Here is a 27,035-nt window from a genome sequence, read left to right as displayed (position 1 = left end):
TTGATTGATCTAAAAATCTTTAATTCTTTTTTATTGCTGTACTTTTGTTATATGTTAATTCCTCTCTCTTGTTGGTCAATTCTATTTTAATTTGTATCTGCCCTATAAAGCTCCAATTCCACTCATCCATTTGTCCAGCTGCTTGTGACTTCAAATTTTGAATTGAGAATTTCATGGGAGCATTTAGTGTGAAGGCCTTCTCCATTAATAGTTGTTGTCCCATGCTATTTTCAATGGTGTTTCATTTTCTCAATTCTCTATAGACCGTTCAATTTGCTCCTGAGGAAGTCCAATGGTATTTCATTTTCTTCATTCTTCAGAGATTGTTTCGATGGCATTTCATTTTCTCCATTTTCTTCATTTTTAGCTATTGTCTAGTGCTGCGTTGGAGTTAGATTCCCCAGTACAATTTCGCAGAGTCCATAGCAACCTGGCTGAATTAGTCGTTTCAAAGCGCATCATATTGGAACTCCACAGGTTCTGGTTGTCACAATTCTTAAGGATTTCGTGGTTCAAGGTTCTCGTAAGGTTATAGATGAAGACTCTATCGTACCCACATTGGTTATAGTCACCGAAATTCTCATTGGACGATGCCTTGATAGCGGCAATGGTGTTTTCACCAAGCATCTTCTGGACCAAGGCATTTTCCTCCTCGGGTATATGCTCAATGACACTATTGGAGGCTAAATAAGTGGGGAAGCAATGGTGTACATGATGACATTAGTGAAGAGAAATTGAGGTGGGGAAACTCTTGAGGTTGCAAAGGAGAACAATCTAAATGATGTTAACAACCTATTCATTTCATGCCATTCTTTCTCCGACATAAGGTGAGTTTACAATAACTTTTCCCTTTTTTTCTTTTTATTAGGTTATTTCCTTCACTCTTGTATTTCATATTTGTTCTCCTTGCAAGATCTCCCTACCGCTTTCTCCTTCACTTCAGTCATTCTAATGAAAAAGTGCACTTCCTTTGTTGTGGTATTAAAGTTGAGAATAAGAAAAGAAGAGGGTGTGTGGAAATTAACTTAGGTATGTAGAAATCTGGACAAGTAGAGAAGAGGGTGCGACGCTCCTTTACAACCATCCTAAACGGCAGGAGAGATCTCAACTCTGGCCTGTCACTGAAGGTAATCTATTTCTCTTTGCCTTCCCTTTTTGTTGATCCCAATGGAGTATTAGTTGATGCAGTTTTCTGCATTATGGTCCATGACAACTAACATTTCTATAATATGGAAGATGATTTTTGTTCTTTGGTATTTGGTTTCTCAATGTTTGTAGATGCCTGGGCTCCAAAAGTTTATGCAATGTTCTGTTAGAGGGGGAAAGGGAGGGATTTAAATGGATAGGAATTGAAGTTTTTGATCGAAGTATAAAAATTTTAATGAAGGTCATTAAGAATCCTCAGCCCAGGCTCCAATCATTTTAGTCCCTTCTGACTAGGGACTCTGGACTCATCACTGCTTTATATGACAATTGTTGGAAATTTGCTAGGTGAGAGAGAAGTGGGAGAAATGAGGTACGGTAGAAAGAGAAAGGTGAAGAGTGAACAGAAAGAAAATAGAAAGAAGAAAGATTCTTTCATATTATTGAGTCAATTGACTAACCCAAAAGACACCGATGAATTCCACCACTCATATCTTGAGAAATTGCAAAAGATCTAAAGAGGTTTGGTTAAAACTAGTTAAAAAAACTGAACTTAATACTTTCTTCTCTCTATCTTTACAGGAATGGATTCTCTGAAATGCAAAAAGAGAAGCGAGAAATGCAAGATCACATAGTATCCTTTGGCAAAAGCTCTTCGCTCACGTGTGTTGGAATATTTGGAAAGAGAGGTGCAAAATCATTTACTCTGAAGATGGTACCCATGAGAGAGACATTGCCTTCACTAGCATACAAGATATCCTCAATGACCAATACCTCCAATCTAGAATCAATTTTTTGACACAACAGGGTGATAGAACTAAAGCCAAATGGTTCCCCCTAAAAAAGATTAGGTAAGACTTAATATAGATGGCTCTGTCAGCAATCAAGAGGCTACTTCTTATGGTGGTCTCATTCGAGATAACCACGGTAATTGGATTTAAGGTTTCTCTAAATTTCTTGGTTACCATCCCAACATGGTGGTCGAACTTATGGGCATTCTTGAAGGACTCACTATTTGCTGGGCTGAGAAGTTTAATAGAGTCAATGTATTATCGGACTCAACTAAAGCAATTACACTCATTCGCAATGAGTTTTCTAATACTCATCCACTTGCTGCAACTATTAACAAAATCAGAGACCTTCTTATGCACGATTGGACTGTCACTTTTGATCACATTTTCAGAGAAGCCAACAAATGTGCAGACTGAATGACTCATCAAGCCTTTCCCAACAACTTAATTGTTCAGATTTTTAATAGTCCTCCTGCTAGTTATAGTCACATTTTGTACGCTGATATGACTTAATTTGTCTATTTGCACGGTTTTTCTGTGGCCTTTTACTCAAAAAAAAAGACACTGATGAATCTAAATTTGTAGAGGCTTGGTGGAATTCATCGACTTATATTTTTGCTTGGTGCCTAGCCTAGAGATAGAAACCAAAGAATGATGCCAACTTGGCATTGGTTATAAACATTTTAATGCTTCATCTTCATATGAGGAGAATGATTTCATTTAATTTATTTAACTAATACTTTATTTCATCTTTATACAAATGAAGTTTTATGCAATTGATAAGAGAAGGACTTTGGCATAGGTATAATTATTATGTTATTATCATATTGGGATGGAAGTGATAGAACTTTTGGTTTTAATGGGTTACTGTTTGCTTTTATCAGACGAATGGCAGTTGAGGATCTAGCTCACCACACAGCTTGAACCAATAAAGCTGCATTCAAAATTCATAAGTTTTAAGTAGAGTCGGTAATAAGAGTTGGGTTTAGAGGCTCTATTTAAATAAGGGTTCAGGTTTCAAAAATAATTTTTTTAAAAGTAATCGAGCTTGAGGGCTTGGCCCTAATAAGCCTGATAAAAAAGGGCTCGGGCCCGGATTGCCCTTCAAGCCCTATTATATTATTATTATTATTATTATTATTATTATTATAGTGGACCACGTGTTTGGAATCAATAACCTGTTCACCTGATCCTACATGTGTTATATTATTATTAATTTTAATTTATTCTAAAATTAATTTAATATAATTTAATAAATATCAGTGTATCGTATAAAATTTTTAATATTTTTTATTTTTCTATAATTATTAAGTTCGTGTATATATAAAAAATGAATTATTTTTTAATCAAGATTTAAATGTTATTACTAAACTTCTAAATGCGTGTTGTTTAATTTCTAAAAATGCATGAGTATTTTGATTTTTTTAATTTCAAAATATTTTAATTAATTTATAATGCTTAATTTTATTTTAATGTTTTTATTTTTTAAAACAAGGCTTGCGGGCCCAACCTAGAGCCCTTCACATAAAGGCTGAGCTTGAAAAATGAGACTAAAAATAGAGAACCAGGCTTTAGAGCTTGAATCCTTAAAGGTCAGGCTCACCCATTTTTCTAGCTCTAGCTTTAAGGCTATTATGTTTGTTACTTGATTCCCTCCTTATACTGTGATATAGATTTTGAGCTCATCTTTTCTTAGATACTTCAATCCTTTAAAATAAAGGTAAAACTTTTAATGTGTAGACTTTTATAGGTATTTGTGCAAAATGCCCAAAGGCTTCAGGCTATAGCATAAGATTAAAACAATAATGGCATAAAAGTTAGCTCAATCAAAGTGAAGTAAGTGTTTTTTTCCCCAAGATTTGACGAGCTGTCAGGGGCATTGGAAGATTTGTGTTTCCATTTCTGCATTTTTTTTTGCTGTTCTCAATTTCTTCTACATATTTTCTAAATTTGGGCTTCTTTTTTTTATGGATTAATTTGCTTGCCATGGATGAATGCAAATGTGAAAGGGGTTCCATTTTTTCCCCCAAGATTTGTGACTCAAGATGAGTTGTTTAGGCTTTTGCATATGAATGACCCTTGTGAATAAAGTCAAGCACTTAATGGGAGAGATGTTCATAATCTTGACATCTACGGAAGCATGTTTCTATCATAAGTCCTATATCGAAAGGCCACATTGGTAGAGTATTTTATGAGCCAGTTGGGCACCCTCCCTTATGAGACGCCTTTTAGGAGTGAGTTCTACCTAGAGGGCTTGTGGTCGTGACATTGGTGCTTTCATTGAGAGTTGCTGTTAGCAAAAAGGGTTACCCACGGAGAGTTTTGACTGGTAGAAGGCCAAGTAAAGTACTGTGGAGTGTGAACCGTTACAAACGCTAGCTCTTGATGAGGTGGGCTATGTCATGAAGAGGCCACATTGGTGGAGTGTGGTTTATAAGTTAGTTGGGCACCCTCCTCTTATGAGGCAAGGGCAAGCATCGAGCAATGAAAGTCGAGAGGCAAGAGGCAAATTTGAGTTATGCAATCTTTAGAAATAGATTATTAAGAGAGCTCATCCCAAAATACTAGCTCATTAGGAGGGAGAGTCCCTTAAATTTATAAACCCCACATCACTAGTAAGGCTCCCCAATATGGGACTCATAATAATGTCACCCTATCAAGAGTCGATGTTTCCGACAGCTTCACTCCATGACACTTCACTTGGCCTTTTGTTGGTCAAAACCCTTCATGGATAACCTTTTTAGTGACACTGGCCTCTCAACGAAAGCACAATATGACAAGTATAAACTCAAAGGGAGAGTTCATTTCAAAAAACTAACCTATTAGAAAGGAGAGTCTTTTAAACTTATAAACCCCACCTCACTTGTGAGGCTCTCTAATGTGAAACTCATGTTATTTTCCTAGATCGCATAGTCATCTCAAAAACCACAATGTTCGCATTGAAGCATCTTGAGATTTTGGTGGTCTCATTATGAATAGCTTGGTTTTGGTCGACATGTTTATGGACCCTATAACTTCTTCCCCCTCCTCCTCCTATAAAGCTTTTTGGATTGTGAAAAATTCTCATGACTCTTGGTTAATTCTGCAGAACAAATGGATGGAGCTAGTTCTCTCTAATCAAGGTTTGCTTTGTGTGAATTTGTTATTTTTCTCTGGACCTTTGTGTATTCAACTATGACATTAGCTTGTAGCAAGGATATTCATGAAACTGTTTTTATTGTGTAAGGGCCAATGCGGCTCTGCTTTGCATATCTTCCCAAAACGATTCTTTATTTTTAGTTTTTGGCCGTGTTTGACCAGCACCAAATGTTGCATTTCAGCAATAGTAGGATATATGTTTCTTTTGTGGGAAGAAAGTCAGAAATTTGAGGTTCTTTGGGGTAGAGGTAGAAAATCATTAATTATTAAGACAAAAGTAACCTGCTCACTCAAAGTCTTGTCTCATTGTCCGTTTTGCAAGGCCTTGTTAGTGATAAAGGAGGATCTGGACATGAAACATGCTTTTAAGGCCATTTCAATTCCCATTGTCATTTCCTGAGAGCAAAATTTTCCGGGACCAAAACAAGGATTTTTCTTACCTCAATACAAGAAGTAAGAAATCATCAAGCCAAGGATTTATATTTGAATATTTTATTAACTTTAATATGATTTATATTTAAATATTTTTTTTTCAGAAGTTGGTATATTGGTCTGACAAGTTGTAATTTACTTGGATGATAAAATTCAAATCCTGTGTGTTGCACGGGTATGACTAAAAGTCATTTCAGAGAAACAAACATGAAAAACAATTTAAATTAGAACATTAACAATAAATAGTTTGTCATCGGACATAAGAAGATGATCCTTATACATAGTTATATTATTTAAAGATTTTTGTTAAAAATTTTCTCATTTAAATTCTTTATCATATTTTGAATCTTAATGTTTATGAGTTTATTTGACAAAGAAATATTAATATTTTTATGAATATTCTAAATGTTGATATTTGAGAAACATTACTCAATTGCCTTATATATAATCCATGCAACGCACATGAATCAATCTAGTTTGAAATTAAACCTCTGTAGAAGTCCTTTATTGAATTTCTCATTGCAATTAATTTGATTTTTTTAAAGATGGAGAAGATTGAAACTTGAAAGTTCTTAATTTATTTTCCTTGCTCTTTCTTACATCTATCTATTAAAAATTCGTAACATCATTTATCTATTTTTGTTTAAATTAAACTATTTAAAATCTTACCTCTCCCTTCCTCCCACGCATTCCTTTCAAACCATTGGTTGAGTTAATATTTCAATCTAGTTTTAAAAAAATTTGTAGATAACCTTTGGATTAGTGAATTTAAATTTAAATTTTAAATTTAAAATCTTACAATTCAAATCACAAATTTTAATTTCATATATTTAAAATTATTTGTTTGGGTAGTTTAAAAAATTTTAAATAAAAAAAGAAATGAGTTGAAATTTGAAATGAAAATAAGAAATAAAAAATGATATATTTATTTCTACTTTTTAATCGATAAAAAAATATGAAAGTTATAAAAGTATCAATAATAAAAATGAGATATTTAAAATGATTAAAATTTTAAATGATTAAAGTATAAAAAAATTTAAAATTACAAAAAAATTATAATAATTAAATTTAAATTTATAAATTTTTGTACATCCATATTTGGTTCAAATTGAAATTTAAATCCTCATCGATTCAAATGCACCATTAAATTTGAGGTTTACCAAATAAAACCTTTTGAATTTTGCCCACCACAGTCCACAGTTACCTTTCACACTATTTTAGCGCCTGTAAACAATTCATTGATCCATCCTTGTTCAATCCAAAATGCTTACCAAATGACGCCTGCAGCATGGATAAACCGGGAATGGAAAGAAATTCAATTACATTCCTAAAAAATGAATCAGCTTCCAAGAATACTATTATTCAGTAACAAGACGTTTGTTCCATTTTTTTCCACTTTCACCTTATTTTATAAGAAAATTATTTTTAAAGACCAAATTTATAAATTATTTATTTTCAAGAGCATTAAATTCACCATTCATATAGCACAAGTATACAAAATTGAATCATGACTATTTACCGCTAAAATAATGAAAATTTACAAATTGAACAACATTTACCACTGAAACAATAAGTAAATTATAAATATAAATATTTAATTTTAGAGCTCTTTAAAATAAATAACGTCTGAATTTTGACATTGCTAATAACTTTCTCTCACTTTATCATCTTTCATTAATAATAATAAAAATTTTATTGTATTTCATCCAGCTTACACGTAAATAATTTCCTAAAAACTAAGTTAAAATAAAATTTTTAATCTTTTAATTTGATAAAGTATATTTTTTAATCATTTAATTATATTATAAAAATTTATATTTAACTTTTAAATATTGTTAAAATATTTTTAAATGTTGTAATATTAAATTTTTTTAAAAAATAATAATAATTAACAGAAAAATAAAATAATAATTTAAAATTAATAATATTAAATATAAATTTAAACGATTAAAAATATATTTTAAAATTAAAAATAATTATATAATTTTTATTTCATTTTTCCAAAAACTCTGCCTTAGATTCAATTTCATACATTCGTAGTATTGCTCAGCTACGGCCGATCCACCATCTTATTGCGAAACTGGAGAGTCGAGATTGTTGCCCGGCGCCATTTCCATCGCCCGTGGACTACTTTCGACTGTGCAAGTCCACCTCCACTGTCGTCGGTTCGTACCGGTGGCTAGCCGTTAACTCCGTCGCCCTTTGATTCCTTTGCCTTCGGTAGCCACCAAAGTGAGACGGGGCCGAATGTGGTGAATCCACTTTGCTCTCCTCTCATCTCGTCCACTCCTCCCTTTTCCTCCATTGGCGAACTGAGCTGTTGCTGCTTCATCTTGTTGCATTTTAATTTCTTTATAGAAAACTTAAACCCTAGGCTTGGATGGCAGCGGCTGAGTGAGATGAATGTTATATTTGACGATATGATCGAGCTTTGCCAAATATCTTCCTCCCAGGAAGAAATCCTTCGTCAATGTTCTTTGGTCGAACGCAACGACGGAGCGCCGCTAAGCTCCGATGGAATCCTGGTGGCTTCCACCGGTATTGCGATGGCGTCGCTCCCGGAGACGGCTGAAGACACCGCCAAGGATAAGGGTTCCCAAGAAGTTTTTCACACCCCGCCTGAGCAGCAATCGTCACAGTCCGCATCCGACGGCCATGGGCAAATCCATAAGGCTGTTGAGACTGATGATGAAATCCAGGGTTTTTTTGATTTCAGTGAGTGTGCTGAAGCCGCAGAGTGTGTTGATTTGAGGGACGATTCGGAATTAGGGTTTCCACAAGGCAAGTTAAACCAGAGGACTGAGCGCACATTGGTGGCTGAATGCTTGGATGGTAACGATGGAGCTCGTGTAATCGAGATTTCCAGATCCGAAGTAGACAACTTTCGGATTTCAAAGAGGGTAATGCCTTCAAACGATAGTTCAGGTGAGTCGCCTCCTAAAAAAGTGAATAATTCGAAGCAAAATGCAGGTTTTGAATCTTCACAGGCTTGTTTCGGGTTTGAGCAGCATTTGGAGAATCACGAAAGGAATATAGTGTCTGACTCTAAATGTCTCTGCAACTTTGGGGCTATTCCCCAACCTGAACAAAACTTTCAAATTGGCAAGGAAATCCGTCTGGGAGTGGGCGACAAGAAAAATCATTCTGTAGGAATTTCAGTTGAGAAAAACTCAGGCTCTAGTGAGAATCTGGGAGGATCTGATGCTCCATTGGAGATAGAAAAAAGTGTGACGCCATGTGTTGAAAATATGGGAAGCGAAGAGGAGAATTATGAAGCTGAGGATTTGCTACGCACTGGTGAAGGCAACAAGCAAGCGAATGAAGTTGCTGAAACTTTTGAGAGGGAGAAAGGAGGTGACGAGCAACCAGAATCGAGTGTTCTACCTTCCTCAGCCGGTGCACTTTCGAAGAATATAGCTAAAATAAGGAAGGAAAATGAGAATGGTAATAATTTTGTTTTTGATATATTGAAAGCTCTTACAAAGGAGAGCCCTATGGATGATTGTCTAGACAATGTTAGTTTTATGGATCTTTCAACTAGTTGTGGCTTCAATTTTCCCCGTCCATATTGGTGGAAGGAGAATGACAGCGAAAAGAATTGAATACTACAAAACGGAGTATGCAAGGCAGTTCAGTGGGTAAGGAAATGGGACTCTTTTAATTATGTACTACTGTGACTTTGAATGTGCAATGCAACTTCTGTATATTATTTTGACATCCTCTGTGTCGTAATCAGTAGTTCTCTTTTAACATTTTGTTTTTTAAAATGATTATTATATGTTGTTTGTGACAGGATGTATTACACTAGATATTCAAAATCTTTGCGTCCTCAGTAAAAAAATACAAAAGTGAATCACAGAAATGGAAATGCAAAGTAGGTCTGAGTTTTGTTCAGAGGTGTGGGGAAGGGGAATGTAACATAGAAAACTACCAAAATAAAATAAAGTTAGAAATAGTTATAACTCCTGGACTGTGCATTGAGAAGGTGAACCAGAGAGTGAACATGGTTCTGGAAATCTTCATTGCGTCTGTGTCATTTCTTGATCCAATTAGTTTCATGATTTCTTTTATTTTGATCCCTTGCAAGGATCTCCTTCACATAATTTATCGAAGAAGAGTATCCTGCTGTTACTGGGGTTTGTTCCGTTGTTCTTAAAATTGCTTTGATTATGGTATATGGTTTTTGTAAGCAGGGTATCATCAAGAGTACTTAGTAGTCTAGCAGCCATGCTGGATTTTGCCTACTTATATTATTCACTTGTCATGTTCTGTTGTTTTACAACGAAAATAAGTCTTATCTCATTAGATGAGGTGGTCAGCTACATAAATTGTTCAATGCTATTGTATTCTATCAATAATCAAGCTATTTGAATGTATTATTACCAAATTGTCTCATTCAACAGCTTTCTTGGGTATTCTCTTTGCATTATAATATGAATTATGAAGTGTTGTCTTAGTTTGGCATAAAAAAATGTGGTGTCTAATGTGCTTGGTTCCTTTTGAGATTGCAGAAGAGCGATTTAACAATTGTTTTCCACATAAGAGCTGTAGCATCGAATTTTAATCTGTGTTTCGGCCCAAAAAAAAAAAAAAAAATCTTTGTGCTCGGCCATCACTAGTAGCAGTTGTATGCCCTTGCATTCTTTTTTCCTATTAATAACTAATGTTTCTGATTAAGTATTGAATCTATAAATAATATGAAGGGTTCGACCTACAAATAAGATGAGATGAGAACAAAACTTCTATTTGTTTTTTATTGACTTTTATCGACCGTTGGATAATATTGCATTGCTTTAAATGTTGAAGGAGAATATAATATTATGAAAAAACTTTAAAATACTAAACGCTTTTTGTCCAAATATTGAAGGCAAAAATGTTGTTAAACTCAATTATATAGACACCAAAAAGAATATATTTTATAAGGTCTGTGTTGATTATCGTTAATATTTTTAACTTATTATTTTATTCAATGGCTCTTTATGTTCATCGGGGAGAAGATTTCACTGTTTGACAGACATTTGTCTCTTGCTTAATTATTTTAATTACAAGTTGTGTACATCAGTATTATTATTATTTTCAAATAATCCGAATTTATAATAGATTTTGTAATATATATTGCTTATTTGCATCAACTTTTCTTTCTTTATTTTAAGATTTGAACTCAAAACTTTAAGATAAATTAATTTAATTTTCTCTATAAGTTGAACTAAACAACCCTCCATGCATTTTATCCATTCTTATGAACTCTAATTTAAGAAATCATTTTCTTTTTGGTAAACAGGAAATCATATTTAAATTACAACAAATAAACCATTGTCTCTCTCGTGGCCAAAAAAAAAAAAAACAAAAAGAAAAAACTTTGGTTTTCTTTATTTTTGATTGGTTTTATTGACTTTTAATATTATATTAATACTAGTATTATAAAAAAGGTTCGAGTAAGTTTATTGAATATTGAGATTTAAATAAAGGAAAACATTTATATATTTAATTTTATATACTTAATGAGTATATATAATTAAATTATATTTAAGGTATTTATATTCAATTAAATTAAACTGTGCGAATCTTTTATTAATTATTATTTTATAATAACTTCTTATTATTAATTAAACTAATATATTAAGATATATATATATATATCATTTAATTAAATATAATATATGGAAAATTATAATAAAATCTTTCTGAAATAAACAAATAATAATTTGATCTTTCAAAATGTCATAATTCTCTTAAAATCTTTAAGAACATTTTTGTTATTAACAAATTTATATAAGTTATCAAATTATTTTTGTTAAAAATAAATGATTCACAACTTTTCTTTTAATATTTGCAACTTTCTTTTTCTTAAATTTACAATAATGCAATATCAAATTATAACTTCGCATGTTAAATTTTTTATTTTTTATTACATTATTATGAATATAAAAGTGAAAGTTGTAAATATAAAAAGAAAAGTTGTGAATCATTTATTTTTAACAAGAAAAATTTAGTAATTTATATAAATTCATTAATAACAAAAAAAATTTCTAAAAATTTTAAGAGAATTATGATATTTTGAAAGATTATTGTCATTTATATATTTCAAAGAGATTTTATTATTATTTTTCCTAAATATATTAAATATATGAAGTTAACTCGATAAATTTTAGGGTAAACATAACTTTTGATCCCTATACTTTACTTGTATTTTGCTTTCGATTCTTATACTTTTTTTTAGTTTTTTAAGTCTTTATATTTTTATTTTTTATTATTTTTAGTCTTTTTATAATTAAAATATAAAGATCTTAAAAGGATTCAAAATAATAAAAAATAAAAATATAAGAATATAAAATATTAAAAAATATAAAAATTAAAAATAAAATTTAAATACAATATAAATATCAAAAGTTATGTTTTACCTAAATTTTAACATTGAATAAACCCGTTTACTTGTTTATCGAGGACTTCAGTCAGTCCCAAGGTATTGTTACTCATCGATCTTTGTTTGGTTCTCGTTCTCGACGAGACATGCTTAGAACTCACAATGAGAAGGATCTCGAAAGCTCAGAAGTGGTAATCCAAAAGCCCATCTTTCCTTCCTTTCTCTTCCCTCTATTCTCTTTCGATTCCGAACGGCCGGGACGGGACTCTCACTGACCTTGCGGCGGCATTGCACTGTGACATAACATCTCTGTTGACGGTAAGCATCACCTTCTGTCTCAATGCCCACTTTGAAGCATATTTGAAACGCGCGAGAGATTGATGATTCGTGGCCGTTTGGATTGGATCCTATCGCTTCGAAATGGAAATAAATCATAATAAATACGATCATATACATAACTTGATCTCCTCCTTTGAACTACTTCTCATATATACCCTCCTGGGTCTGATAGCCTTTTGTGAATCTGCTGTTGAGGGAAAGGTCTAAGATAGTGTGATTGGTGTTCGTATAGAGATGAACGTGTTTCTGGAATGTGAATATTTGTGTTTTATTTTTCCCTGAAACTTTGGAGTTCAATGAATATTTGTGAAGGTTTTAGCTGAATATATGGCGGCATCCCATCGTGATCATCCCATGACATCGGGTTTTTTCTCCGCGAAAGACATTATTTGTTAATTCCAAATTGCAGTAGGAGTTGGCATAATTAAGTTTGGCGTCTTTCAAAGATAAAAGTCCATACTTTTGGGGCAGGCGCATCTTAAAGCAGCATCCAAAGAATGCTTCATCTATGGAAATTACTTTTGCTCGCAGTGTCTTTCATACTTTAAATTAGATCCTTTGATTCCTTGATGATATGATCCTTATTTCATTGCTCTCGTGGAAGTGTAGTCAATATGTCATTATTCGGTCGCTCTTCCCTCAACAGTGACTTCTAGGTGAGAATGAGAGAGTGTGATGTTGGCTTAAGGTCTTGAAAAGGGGATGGCTTATGTGCCATCAAGACCTCCTTACATGTGTGTGGAAATCCAGCCTGTCGGAATTCCCATTTTTTATAGGCAACTTTTTCCACAACTAGAAGGAAAGTAAGGGGACAGATGCTGCATATTATATTGCCAAATTTTCAAACAATAATAAAAAATAATATTAGCGGCAGTTTATTATCAGTTAGTTGGATGCATTCTGATTCTTTCATCAGTTTTTGCCAATCTTAGTCTTTGGATGACAATATGAGATTCAGAATTACGGACTGCTATTTTGTTGAGACTTTTGATACTCCAATCGTGGTAATATTGATTGTTCTTAAGAGGAAATATAAGTGCTTAAATTTTTATACTTAATATATTTTTTTCCATCCAAATTAAAACAAGTGGAATTTAAATTTAATCACAATAAGTTATGACTGTGAAACAAAAAGAGCTAGTTACAGGATAAGTTATGCATAAAAGAAAACCTAGTTGGAATTTGATCAGAAAATAGTGCTTTAAGTATATATTCTTAAGTTTTTCCTTCTTTTTTCCTTTTTATTTTCTTAACTTGTCAGATTTTTTACAATCGTTTTCTTTAATTGTTCAAATTTCATGGTCTTTTACTTTTCTTAGACTGCAGTTTTGCTAAGTGGACTGAGTCTTGCACATCACGGCAAAGTGGATGGGTTGTTATGGAGTTTTGTTAGAAAGTAATACTGGTAAATTGTGAAAGGCGGTAAGAACATGGCTTCACCTAGTAAGGCTGACAAAAAAGCAGCTGTTGATGCAGCTGCATGGATGTTCAATGTTGTCACTTCTGTTGGAATAATCATTGTAAACAAAGCTTTGATGGCAACTTATGGCTTCAGTTTTGGTAAGTTTTCATTCCACTTTCTTTACAATGCTCTGTTAATGTTCTGAGTGGCCTTTTTTCTTTTTTTTAATGGGAAGGGATGGTCATTCTTTCAAAAGAATCAAGGAATACAACTGTAGGAGAGAGTCATAATAGAAAAAGAAAGTTGCCTTTTGTGTAGTCTTTTTCTTAATATGGTCTTCCTCCATTGCCTGCAGCTACAACGTTAACTGGTCTGCACTTTGTCACAACAACTTTGATGACAGCTGTACTCAAGTGGCTGGGATACATCCAACCCTCTCATCTACCTCTCTCAGAGCTTCTGAAATTTGTTCTCTTTGCTAACTTCTCTATTGTTGGAATGAACGTTAGCCTAATGTGGAACTCAGTTGGATTCTATCAAGTGAGTTGGCCTGAGTTTTAACCGTTGGTCCCTTAATGGCTTCAGAAGTTATATTGATTCTTTAAACTTTGGCAGATTGCAAAGTTGAGTATGATCCCTGTATCTTGCCTATTGGAAGTTGTTTTTGACAAGATGCGGTACTCAAGAGACACAAAACTGAGCATAGGTCTTGTGCTATTGGGTGTTGGCGTATGCACTGTTACTGATGTCAGTGTTAATACAAAAGGATTCATTGCTGCCTCAATAGCAGTATGGAGCACATCTCTGCAACAATATGTATGTGCTGCAGTCCTTTGCATGACAGATATTGCATCTCTTCAAACCTTTGTGGCAGACTTAAGTAGAAAACGGACTCATTCACACAAACTCTATCATGGACAGGTTTACTGAGAGGGGCATACTAAATGATAAATAATTGTATGAAATTTGATTTCTTTCTGGATATAGCTGCTTCATTAAACTCAAAAGAAGTCTCTGCCTAATGCCTATAACACTGTATAAATATAGTTTCTACACATCAAAATATCATTGGAGTTTTTTTTTTTCCCCCTTAAATCTGTTATCCCTGCCCAGTTAACTGGTCTTAAAGTGCTTTAATCTGAATTAGTTTTAATGTATTGCATTTTTTTAAAACTGTTCTTACTCATAGACGTTCAACTCTTTCATATGCAGTATGTTCATTTTCTACAACGGAAGTATTCATTGAGTTCTTTCAACCTATTGGGACACACAGCTCCTGCACAGGCTGGAACACTGTTGTTATTAGGCCCCTTTCTTGATTATTGGTTGACAAACGCAAGAGTTGATAAGTACAACTATAACATAGGCTCTTTGGTAAGTTTTGATTCGCGAAATCAAATATTATATTTATATCTTATTGGTTTCCTTTGAGAAATTGAGAGGATGCATGTGTAAAAATAAATGTACATGTAGCTTATCCTCCTTTGATTTCTTTGATATTGCCACTGCATAAGTTATTTTGCCAGCGCCTGTTTAACTGAACATAAAGGTGATGGCTTTCCACTATTGGCTATGCGCATGCACATTGATTTTTGTAGCTCAATGGAATGTTTCCGTATTTGAAAATGAAATGAGACATTGGAAGTTAAAACTTATCCAGATAGGTGTTCTTTTCTTTTGGCTGAGTTGCTACTATATCACTTTTTTAAAATATTAACTTTTAAATAAATTTTTTAATTCTTTTTACCAATGGAATAAAAAGGATTTTGAAAATGAAAAATGACTTTTGTGTCCCTATCTGTATGTATGATCTTTAGCTTGTTCTCAGATTCCATGTGATACATGGGATCCACTTGTCTAGTTTTAAGAAACAATAGAAAAAGATGGTTCAAAACCTATTAATAACAAGAAGATGACAGACATCACACACACACGCACGCACACACACACACACAAAAAGAAGAAGAAGAAGAAGAAGAAGAAAGAAAGAAAGAAAGAAAGAAAGAAAGAAAGAAAGAAAGAAAGAAAAAAAGAAAAGAAAGAAAGAAAACAAAAGATAATCCCTTTCTTCCTCTACGGAGTGGATCACTAACTACTTCATTTCTCTTTGTTTTGGCAGCTGTTCATATTTCTGTCATGTAGCATTGCAGTTGGGACCAACCTTAGTCAATTTATCTGCATAGGCAGATTTACTGCTGTTTCTTTTCAAGTACTTGGTCACATGAAGACAATACTTGTTTTAATCTTGGGATTCATCTTCTTTGGGAAGGAGGGTCTCAATTTGCAAGTAGTTCTGGGGATGATTATAGCTGTGGCTGGGATGGTTTGGTATGGCAACGCCTCATCGAAACCTGGCGGAAAGGAGCGGCGGAGTCACTCTCTCCCTACAAACAAAACAGGAACATAGTTGAACAGAATCCACTGATTTTGGTGAGTAATTCATCAATTTTCTTTGTTTGTTTGTTTGTTTGTTTTTTTTTTTTTTTAAAGCTGAGAACACACGAAGGTAGGTTTTTGTAGGAGAGTATTTAATTGAATGAAACACTTATTGTTTATCATTATTTTAGCGTCATTTTGTCATTCTTATAGTTTAATTTCTCGTTCTAGATCAAGAGGAGCAAGTGGATGTATCTGCTTCATAATCAAAAGAATATATTTATATTGTGTCTTGACCAATCCCTGTAATTCAGTCTGTTCTGTTAGTGTGTCCACTTGAAACTCATGAAATGGTTTTGCCGATTCATGAATGAAGCACACGAATGCATCATGCAGGTTCATATTGTTACGCTGATACTGACATATTTGCTTTTGTATTATTTTTTGTATTCTGGTTAAATTTTAATTGATTAAATAATTAATTCTACAAAGCAAAATTGAGAGAGTTTCGTAATTTCTTAACTTGTTAGAATTTACGACTATAACCAATTCAGAACTATGTCATATACTTTAGGGAAAATATCACTCCACATCCCTATGTTTTGTTTTAGTTCAATGTAGTTTATTTTCACAGTTTTCTATTCCTTTTATTTGTTCTATTTTAAAAGTTAGTCTTTTTATTTTGAGAAAACTCTGAACGAACATCGGTCGGTCCAAACAGTGTTAACTTTGCTAAGGTCCAATGCCTTTATGCTTCTGGAATGCCCTTCAGCCTCTAATGAAGTTGGATTCCTTTTTCTATTTTTTTAATCTGACCAAATTTTTAATCAGACAATCCTATAAGCTTTTTCCAGGTCAGCATGTTTTTTTCTTAATTATCCAATATGTTTAATATTGCTAAGTCTATTTTAGCAAAATTAACACCATTTGGGCCATATCATAGTTATTCAGAGTGTTTTTCAATTTTTCAATTTCAAAGTATAAGGACTAAAATTTCAGATGAAGTAAATACGAGGAATATGAAACTACAAAAAAAAAAAAACAAAGCTATAAGAATTAAAAAGAAAACGGTGTTAAAATGTAAGAAGCTATAGTACCATGTTACTATTTTCTATGATTTATAACTACGTTTTTTGAATTTATAATTGAAGGAATCACAATCCAAACTTGATTTCTGTCAACTAAACAACTCCATCCCAAAAAAAAAAAAAAAAGGCATCAACTTTTACATGAAAATGTAGAGAAGAGATTCAAACACTCATTTATTATTTTTACAAAGTATCACATAAATATAAAGATTACATAATTTCTTTCTGAGACGTAGCTCTTACGTAATTTCTTTCATATATGGTGTATATAGTGGCGATAAGTTTTAAATTTGTTGTATAAAGTTGTAGCGAGATACATATAAAGGTTGAAATAAGCTTATTTGAGTGTTGTGTGAAAACAAAGACTATATTTCTTTCATTCCCTTCTTGATTAAAGCAGCCACACCATCATATGCTTTAGCCCATGCATTGTTCAGATCCTCACTCCATTTTGCTCCTGCAGCTTCCTTCACTGTTTTTAACAGTGCCCCTTTCACCACCTAATCAAATTCAAATAACCTTCTCATTGAGCTTAAACCAAAAACAAAAAAAAAAAAAAACAAAAGAAAAGAAAAAAACAAAAGAAAAGAAAAAAAAAAGAAAAAGAAAGTTTCAAACTATATTTTTGTAAAAAACAATAACAGCTAAATTGGTTTGTGTTAATTACCTCAAAATGTGCATCAATGACTCCTTTCTGGACGTGAACAGAGCTTAATTTTTTAATGTAGGATCTGCAATCTGAACTCCTCCTTTCTCTCGCAATTGAATTGCTGATTCAAAAGTCTATATGCCCAAACAACAACATTCATACATGTATTATTGTTTCACATAACTTAGGAATTTTTCTCTTAATCAATATCACAAATTATTTTATATTATGGTATAATTTTTAAGCAATTCATTTTTTTTAATAGAAAGAGGGGAAAATTCTTTTCATCCTGTGGAGATCATGCTATGTATAATAAATTAATAGGGAGACTTAAGTTTCACTTAAATAATGTCTTAGCATTTTAAGAACTTACCAACTTAAAAACCTTCAAGGCTTGAGCTTCTAGCTGAGGATTATTTTTTGGAATTTCATTTGAACCTTTCAAGAAAGGGAACAAATCTTTTACAGCAGGTGCACTCCCTACTAACCTATATTTAACCAAAATATAAAATAAATTTAAAAAAATGGGAGCATATATATAAAGAATGAGTAAACCAAATAAATTTGGAGTAGGATGAAAATAATTAAAGGAATTACAAGGTGAAGAAGTGAACACTATATTCAGGAAAACTTTTTATCAAATCCTCCCATGAGCTTTTGACAAGAGCCTCTTCCTTCTCACTGAAGCCAGCCATTGTTGATCTTTAATATGCTTTGATTATATGTGATATTCAAGAAACTCAGGATGTGAATTGGGTGAAAGAGTAATGATCTATATATAGGACATGAATTGAAGTAGATGTGAAAAGAAATTTTAACATATAATTTAAATAGAATGACATTTGTGTGAATTAATGAACACAAAGAGCCAATATTGGCTTTTTATTGCATGCAATTTTCAAACTTTGGAAATGAGAAGGTAAGTCTTTAAATTATATATTCTCCAAGGTCACAATTCTAGCTGCGTATAATTAGTTATCTATGGGCTAATGATTTTGAAAGCATGGTAGCTGTGAATTAAGAGTAATAAAAGAGAAATATTGGATTTATGATATGATCCAATGGTCCAGCTTTGGAGTAATAATATCTTATGGCTAAATTAAATTAAAAAAATAAAATACACAAACCTCTCCTATTTTGTTTTTGGAAAAACACACAAGAGGATTTGAGCCTTTTGTATGGCTCAGGATTTGTACCTAATGGCAAAGGTAGGACACTGGACATGGGGTCGGGTGCAATTTTTTTTTAAATTAATAATTTAAAAATGATTTAATAATTAAAAATAATTATATATATATATATATATTATAATATTGGGCTTTGAGTTAAACAAGTTGAAGATTTTGGATATGATTTTATAGAAAAAATTAAATAGATTGAATGTTCAAAATATTAAAAAGAGAGGGTGCAACATATGAATAGGGACTGCATAATCTAAAATTTTATATCGATAATATATAATTTTTCCAAGTGAGGAGGCATATGTCCCTCCTTACTTATATGCGGCCACATCACTATTTGTACCTCTTTTGTTACACATGTTATTATCTTTATTGGAAGTGGACTTCTTGTTTCTTGGGCCCATTAGAAGAGTATTCCCTAGTTACCTAATATAATCTAGTTATTAGGATATTTGTAATTTATTTTTTATATCCCTAAATATATGGGATTTTTGTATTTTAGAATTATTTGCTTGATATGATTAAATTCGATCGTTCCTCTAGCATCTATACATGTACTCTGTTTTTAAGTTAATAAACTATAAAATAGAAACACAAATAATAGCTTGATATTAGAGCTACCAGTGGCACGATGAACTATCATTTAGTGTTAAGTTTTCTGGCGTGGGTCTTTGCCACAGATGTGGATTCTTCTTTGTGATCGAATTCGATAGGGGTGGACTCATCGTCTCTGCAAATACACTCGACCGGGGTGGGTGGTCTATTGTCTACCATGAGGGGCTTGTCTAACTTTGCTCTATATCTTGTCTTGCACCATCTCACTGAGCACAACTATCTCTAGTGGTCTTGTAATATGTTGATGATCATACATGGTTGATAAAAGGAACATTACCTGATGTGGGTTCCTCCACCATTGAATCCTACCGACCCCACATATGACAAATAGTGTGTCAAGAATAATCTGGTGACGGTCTGGTTGATTCATTTAATGATTCCAAGTGAGAATTATCTTCTCTCTACCTTTACTAAAGAGATATGGGACTCAGCTAAGACTACCTACTTTGTTAAAGAGAACACAGCAGCTATATTTCAAGTCAAGTGTCAACTATGGCCACTGGTTCAAGGTGATTTCACTGTTACTTAATTTTTTAGTGTATTGAAATGCTTATGGCTGCAAATTGATCTATACTAGGTTTATACATGGTCGTGCACTAAAGATGAGTTATACTACAAGCAACTAGTTGATTGAGAATGCTATTATGAGTTTCTTTTGTGCCTTAAAGGCTCATTTAATGATGCCTGTGGCCGAAATGAGTGTTAAACCACTGTCGACACTAAAAAAGGCCTTCAATATGATTAAATGTGAAGAAAGCCAAAAGGTACTTACTAAATCTCTAATAAGGTCTTCTCATATCTCTATTTCTCCTCTCCCTCAAGAAGTTTGAGCCTTGGTTGTTTGTGGAACACAAGAATATTTTAAAGGGGATAAAGATGGTTAGTGGTGTGATCATTGCAATTAGGAAGTTCGTTGGAAATTACATGGTAAGCCCTTCAACAAAAAACAAAAATCGAGAAGTGATAGTAAAGGCATGATGGTGGGATCATCTATACTAGATAATGGGTCTTTAAGTATAGAGGAACTTTTGGTCCTTTGAAAAATCTTATACAAACATGGTAATCAACTTGCTTTTGCTTTTGGTGAGATGCATATCCCTTATGTTACTTTAGCACAAGCAAGTACTGCCCTTACCCAAGCACTTATTGGTGCTTCTTCTTCTAAAAATTTCTAGATAGTTGACTCTAAGGCTACATATCACATTACAGGTTACAGGGAGTTTTTTTTTTTTTGAATTTAAAGAACATGATGTGGTAAAAGTAGCTAATGGGCATTTTTCTAACGTTATGGGAATAGGCACAGTGATCATTTTTGAAAGAATAATATTAAGAAATGTTTTCTATTTTCCTGACATTAAGTGAAACTTGCTATCTGTGCATAGAATTGTGCATCAAATTAATTGTCTTGTTGTTTTTGACAAATTTGTGTTTTCAAGATTTGGCTTTGGGGGAGAAGATTGGCAATGCTAAGGAGTGGCAAGGACTCTAATATCTTTAAGGAACCCTACCAAAAGCACATATTTCTCATGTTTTTACTTCTACGTCTATGGATGATGTTCAATTTTGGCATTCTAGGTTAGGCCACCCTAGTCTTGGCTACTCACAAGCATTGTTCCCCAATATTAGTAATAAAAATATTGTTGATTTCCATTATGAAACCTGCCACTTTGCTAAACAAACTTACAATTCTTATCCTAGTCATTCTTACAATCCCATTAAGCCATTTACTATCATTCATAGTGATGTATGGGATCCATCTAAAATTGAAACTAATTCTAAAGCTCACTAGTTTGTTTCATTTATTGATGATCATACTCAGTTAACATGGATCTTTCTTATGAGGAATAAGTTTGAAGTATTCTCTATTTTTAAAATTTTCTACACATTTGTAGAAACTCAATTTCAAACTAAAATTCAGATTCTTAAGAGTGATAATGGAAAGGAGCATTTGAATTCTCAATTTATAGAATTTTACAGCTTATATTATGTTTATCACCAAATGTCTTGTGCATATTCTCCACAACAAAATGGTGTTTTTGAAAGGAAAAATAGGCACCTTCTCAAAGTTGCTCATGCACTCATGATGCACAGTGCGTAAGGGGATGTTATTCTTATCATAGCATATTTAATCAACCACATGCCTTTCAAAATTTAAAATTTTTTTCACTCTTCTTTATAAATTTCATGAAAATTTTCCTAATTCTCCTTTAATTTCATCCATTTCTCCTAAAGAGTTTGGCTATATTGCTTTTGTTTACAATGAAGGATGAAGCAAACTTGACTCCTGTGCTTTGCATTTTTTTAGGATATTCTTTATCTCAAAAGGGCTACAAATGTTTTCTCCTTCTACTAATAAGGTTTATGTGACTATGAATTTTAAAATTATTGAAAATTAGCCTTTTTTTCCTCAAATCACCCATTCAGGGGGAGATGACTTCTAAGATCTCTAACTATGAATGGATCATTAGTGAAACTGAGCAAGATTATTTCACCAACTTTGACTAGTATGTGCCCTATACTTCAATACCTCATTCTCAATCAAACTTATTTTCCCCATAAAAACAACCTAAAAAATTCTGACTCACTACTTATTAGCATTAAATCTTCATCCACCAAGTCTAGATTTCAAGATATTAATCTTAAGCCTTTGAATCTTATTTTTGAAACAAATTTAGTTGAGACTATGGTGGAAGAACCTTTAATTGCATCTGAACAACAAGGTATGTATGAGTCTATTGTTACAATAAGGCAAAGTCAAGAGTCTGCTCTTGAACCAAGTCTTGAAGACTTGTGTTAGCCGATTGCCTTGAGAAAAGGGAAAAGGAGTTGCACTCAACATCCCATTAGCATGTATGTTTCATACAAGAAGATGTTTCCTCATCTAAGAACCTTTGTTGCTAATGTTGAGAAGGTCAAGATACCTAATATTTATGATGAAGCTGTAGCATATCCAAAATGGATGGAAGCTATTGATGAGGAACTGCAAGGTTTCCACAAGAACAAGACCTGGAGGCTTACAGATCTACCTAAGGGAAAAATCAATTGTGAGCAGCAAGTGGATTTTCGCAATCAAGTATAACCTAGATGGAACGATCAATAGTTGCTCGAAGCCTATAGTATTGATTACCAAGAAACTTTTGCTCTAATAGCTAAACTTAACCCTATTAATGTTCTGTTATCTATTACTGCAAATTTAGATTGGCCATTACATCAAATTGGATGTTAAAAATGCTTTCCTAAATGGTGATCTTAAGGGGGAACTATATATGGAGGTACTTCCAAGCTTGAGGAACACATGAAACTGAAATAAGGTTTGCCGACTTTTCAAATCTCTCTATAGACTAAAACAGACTCCAAGGGCTTGGTTTGACAAGTTCAATCAAGCAATAAAGAAACAAGGATATACTCAATGCCAAGTAGATGATACCCTATTTGTGAAATACTGTGGTTCAAAAATCACTACTTTTATTATATATATGGATGACATCGTCCTCACTGGAAATGATGTTGAGGAGATTGTCAACTTAAAAGAGAAACTTGCTATTGAATCTTGGAAATCTAAGATACTTCTTAGGTATAGAGGTAGGTAGGACTGAGAAAGGGATAGTATGTCTCGACGCAAGTATGTTATTGATTTGCTAAAAGAAATAGGAATGTTGAGGGCCCGACTAGCACACACACCTATAGAACTTAATCAAAAATTGATGATTAGGCCAGGCGGTAAAGTAATTGACAAGGAAAAATATCAAAAATTGGTGGGAAAATTGATCTATTTGTCCCACACAAGATCTGACATATGCTATCCTATAAGTGTGGTAAGTCAGTTTTCTAGTAGTCCTCAAACTGAACATATGATAGCCATGTATCGGATTCTCAAATACCTAAAGAAAACACCAAGACAAGGCTTGTTCTTTCAAAAAGTTAATTTTAAAATTATGGTGATGTTCATTGATTTAGATTGGAGAGGGTCAAAAAGTGATAGACACTCCACTACTGGCGTTGCTCCTATGTGTAGATTATATAGTAACATAGAGAAGTAAAAAATAGCCTGTTGTATTAAGAAACTTAGTAGAATTTGAATATCAAGTGTGAACACTATATTTTGTCTGGGCCCTAATGAATAAATAAGGTAATATCCATAATAAAATAAAATAAAAAGAGAAAATAATAAGAATGGAAATAGAAAAAATATTTTATAACAAGAAAATATAAAAAAAATTAAAAGGTATTGGATATGAAGATAATGAAAAAATATATAATCAAACTAGATCACACTATAATAATTTGAATAATTAAAATATAATATAATATAATATTATGATTTAAAGATTTCAAGATAATATAATCTAATATTATTTGAAGATTTCAAGATAATCTAATCTCTAATATTAAGATTTGAAGATTTTAAAATAATATAATAATCAGGATATAATAATAGGAAAGATAACAATTAATATCCAATCTCTATAATAATAATAATAATAATAATAATATAACAATATAAAAAATACTAATATTGATCACGATAGGATTGAGATATTAGAAAAATCCTAAGTGTATGGGTCTATATAAAGGAAAGCAAAGGTAGATTATGGAATAGTTAAAGAGACTTAAGGAAACTATGTGATAAAAATGATAGAAGACTGAAATTAATAGAAATTTCTAAAAGTATGTTCACGTTTCAAGCTTTTACATTGACCAAGTATTTCATAAGGTTGAGTCTATAATCTTTTTGAACTCCTATACGTGATCTCTCATCTAATTAAATTTCAGTCTTTGTCTTTATATGCTTAAACATTGTGTGCATGAGGTCATGATTTCCAATGGCTATTGTTTTGTTCTTCCTCATCTTGCGTCTTCACATGTGAGCCTTGCTCTTTAAAACTTTTCTTCTTTTATGCCATATGCCATAATAATATGATATGAGTATTGGATTTTAATATGATTCTTTGATGAATTTCTAAATAGAATATATTGTCTAATCTCTGCATATCTTATGTGACAATTATTATTATTATTATTATGGAATTTGATTGTAACACACGCATGCATGCATGATGATAAATTATTGTAGTGCATTATTAAAAATGTTTTATATCCTTTTGACTGCATAAAACTTTCAAAGACCACGTAAACTTATAAATTAATTAATTTGTAATCCTCCATAGCAATAAATTATCGCATGTATATAGTTTTAAAATCATCAATTGTGTGAGACTTTTAGAGTCTTTGCAGATTTATAAGTCAATTAACTTCTCCTAGGTGGCAGTAAATTATTGTGAGCGCATATTTTAAAATATTTTATCCTTAAATAAAAATAAAAGGTTCTCCTAAAATAAATAAAATAAAATAAATCCTATTTGAAAGATGGACTTTAGGATACATGAAATTTTCATAAATCTTATCAAAATATTTTCTACAAAATTATCCCTCAAGATCTTGCCATAAATAAAGAAATAAAATATTTTCATAAATAAAAACTACAAACCAATATTAAAATTATTTAAAAAATTTAATAATTAATATTTTTTCTAAAAAAAGTCTCCAAGAGACACGCATTTTTAGCTTGAACTACGTGAGCTTTAATCCCTCAAAAGAGTATGTAAGCCTTAGGATTTCATCCTAGATCAATTCAAACTTATAAATAAATAAAATTTTTCCTTTTTAATTTTCTTACTTTTTTATCTTATTTTTTAAAGGATAATTAATATATATTTTAAGGACATTTAAATTTATACAATTAACTCAAGGTAACCATTCACATGAATGGGTGTTGTGGGGTGCCTAACACCTTCCCTGCACACAATTAACTTTCTTATTATTTTCTCTATGCGTAGACCATACAATTAAAGAGGTTTCCAAAATTATTTTTTAAAATTTTGGTGGTGACTATGAAATATTTATATTTTTATTCGAATTCCCTCCTTAGGAAATTTTGAATCGGGCACGACATTGAGCATTGTCCTCAGGGAAATGTGACGGAATGTGGATTATCATACTTTTAAGGGAGCTGAAGATGGATGTGAATTCTCCAATCAAGGTTTAGTGTGATAACATGTCAGCCATACAAATTGCCAAAAATCCAATTCAACATAATCAAATGAAACATGTAGAGATTGCTTGGTGCTTCATTAGGGAAAAAAATTGAGGACAAAATAATTGATTTAACATATTTTCCTTGAGGTCAACGGATTGCTGATGTGATGACAAAATTGTTCACTCAAGACAAGTTTAAAAGATTTAGAAGAAAGCTGGGAATGATTAATATCTATTCGCTAGCTTGAGGGGGAGTTTTGGAAGTAGGCTTGCTGTCTCTTGGCCCCATTAGAAGAGGCTACCCTAGTTACTTAATATCATTTAGTTTTTAGGATATTTAGTATTTATTTTTTATATCCCTAAATATATGGGATTTTTCTATTTTAGAATTATTTGCCTGATATGATCAAATTTAATCATTCCTCTAGCATCTATAAATGTACTCTGTTTTTTAGTGAATAAACTATGAAATAGAAACATAAATAATAGAAATCTTGTTGGTTATATTTATGTTATCATGACCTCTGATTATGTTAACTATACTTTTGAGATCTAGCATTATTTTTCTTAGAAACTTTAGATGGGTTGTAACTCATAATTTTGTAAAGGCCTACTTCTTGTTAAATATATTTAGGATCCCAATGGGTTTATTAAAAATGGGATGTTTAGTATCTTCTTAAGTTAAAAAATTTGAAAATTGGTGTCTTATTTAATCTAGGAAATTTAACCCTTTTCTACTATGATAAACTATTTTCAATTATGCTGGTAGGGCTATAATAAGTTTTTATGAGTATACATCTAGTCCTTTCAACCATATTATAATGTGTTTATCTCCTTTTCCACTAAGGTTTACAATTCAATATTAGATTTGAAACTTTCTACTATAATAAACATTTGCAATTAGTTTGTTTCTTTTTTACCATGATAGAGTATAAAGTTGTGGTTTTTAAAAAGTAAGGTGTTACAAACATTTTCTTCATTTGATATCATGATACATTGTTTGAACTTGTTAATTATCATGATAGATCCTTTTCTATCATGATATATTGTCCTAATTTCTTTTAAACACTAAATTATTTTCTTTTCAACCATAATAGACCTCAAATAATTGCTTTTGTTTCTTTCTCTACTATAGCTAGCCTTTATTAATAACATTAGTCTTTTTCTACCACGGTAATCTTTCTTTTAATTACCATCATGGAGTTAGTTAATTGAGATTAGGAAGTGTGGACTTTACATCCCCATCTTCCATAACACACATTTAGCACTTATGCCTTACCTATCCGTCTAATTATACTTGGAATAATATCATCCTGCCTTCCTCCTCCTCTTACCTTGCTATAACATCTTGGTTGCATAATTGGGGACTTAGATTCATTAGAGTTTGATTTGGGGATTCTATTAAGGATAATCATAAAGCTGCCAGATAGGGGGTCTCAAAGCTAAGTCATCTTAGAGATTTGAAAGTTCTAGTCTTGTTT

At 32.2% G+C, this 27,035-nt stretch overlaps 1 protein-coding gene and 1 pseudogene across 3 annotated transcripts; one reads left to right on the top strand and one right to left on the bottom strand.

Annotated features, from left to right (window-relative positions):
- The first annotated feature begins 11,972 nt into the window (after nt 1-11,972).
- Nucleotides 11,973-16,394, top strand: LOC129289778 (UDP-rhamnose/UDP-galactose transporter 6). Of its 3 annotated transcripts, XM_054926546.1 has the most exons (7): nt 11,973-12,186; nt 13,527-13,767; nt 13,965-14,149; nt 14,225-14,530; nt 14,822-14,983; nt 15,729-16,039; nt 16,217-16,394. In XM_054926546.1, exons 2-6 carry the CDS (start codon nt 13,638-13,640, stop codon nt 16,014-16,016), a joined length of 1,071 nt encoding a protein of 356 aa, XP_054782521.1. In that variant the 5' UTR covers nt 11,973-12,186; nt 13,527-13,637; the 3' UTR covers nt 16,017-16,039; nt 16,217-16,394. The 3 variants fall into 3 exon arrangements, with proteins under 3 accessions (XP_054782521.1, XP_054782530.1, XP_054782513.1); XM_054926555.1 differs by having other exon boundaries at nt 14,225-14,425; nt 15,729-16,394; XM_054926538.1 differs by having other exon boundaries at nt 15,729-16,394.
- Nucleotides 16,395-17,438: 1,044 nt separating this feature from the next.
- LOC129316335 (non-symbiotic hemoglobin 2-like) lies at nt 17,439-18,417 on the bottom strand (annotated as a pseudogene).
- Between the last annotated feature and the right edge of the window lie 8,618 nt (nt 18,418-27,035).

The sequence above is a fragment of the Prosopis cineraria genome, unplaced genomic scaffold (genome assembly GCF_029017545.1).
Source record: "Prosopis cineraria cultivar Desert tree isolate PC_DT_omini unplaced genomic scaffold, ASM2901754v1 PC1, whole genome shotgun sequence".
Classification (NCBI taxonomy): Eukaryota; Viridiplantae; Streptophyta; class Magnoliopsida; order Fabales; family Fabaceae; genus Prosopis; species Prosopis cineraria.
The sequence above is the reverse complement of the archived record's forward strand: the minus strand, read 5'-3'. Positions and strand labels throughout refer to the sequence as shown.

Excerpts from the sequence above, each read along its gene's own strand:
- LOC129289778 (XM_054926546.1), top strand. The coding sequence starts at position 13,638 with ATGGCTTCACCTAGTAAGGCTGACAAAAAAGCAGCTGTTGATGCAGCT. Across the intron at positions 13,768-13,964 it reads AACTTATGGCTTCAGTTTTG|CTACAACGTTAACTGGTCTG; the intron begins GTAAGTTTTCAT and ends CATTGCCTGCAG. Across the intron at positions 14,984-15,728 it reads ACTATAACATAGGCTCTTTG|CTGTTCATATTTCTGTCATG; the intron begins GTAAGTTTTGAT and ends TTGTTTTGGCAG.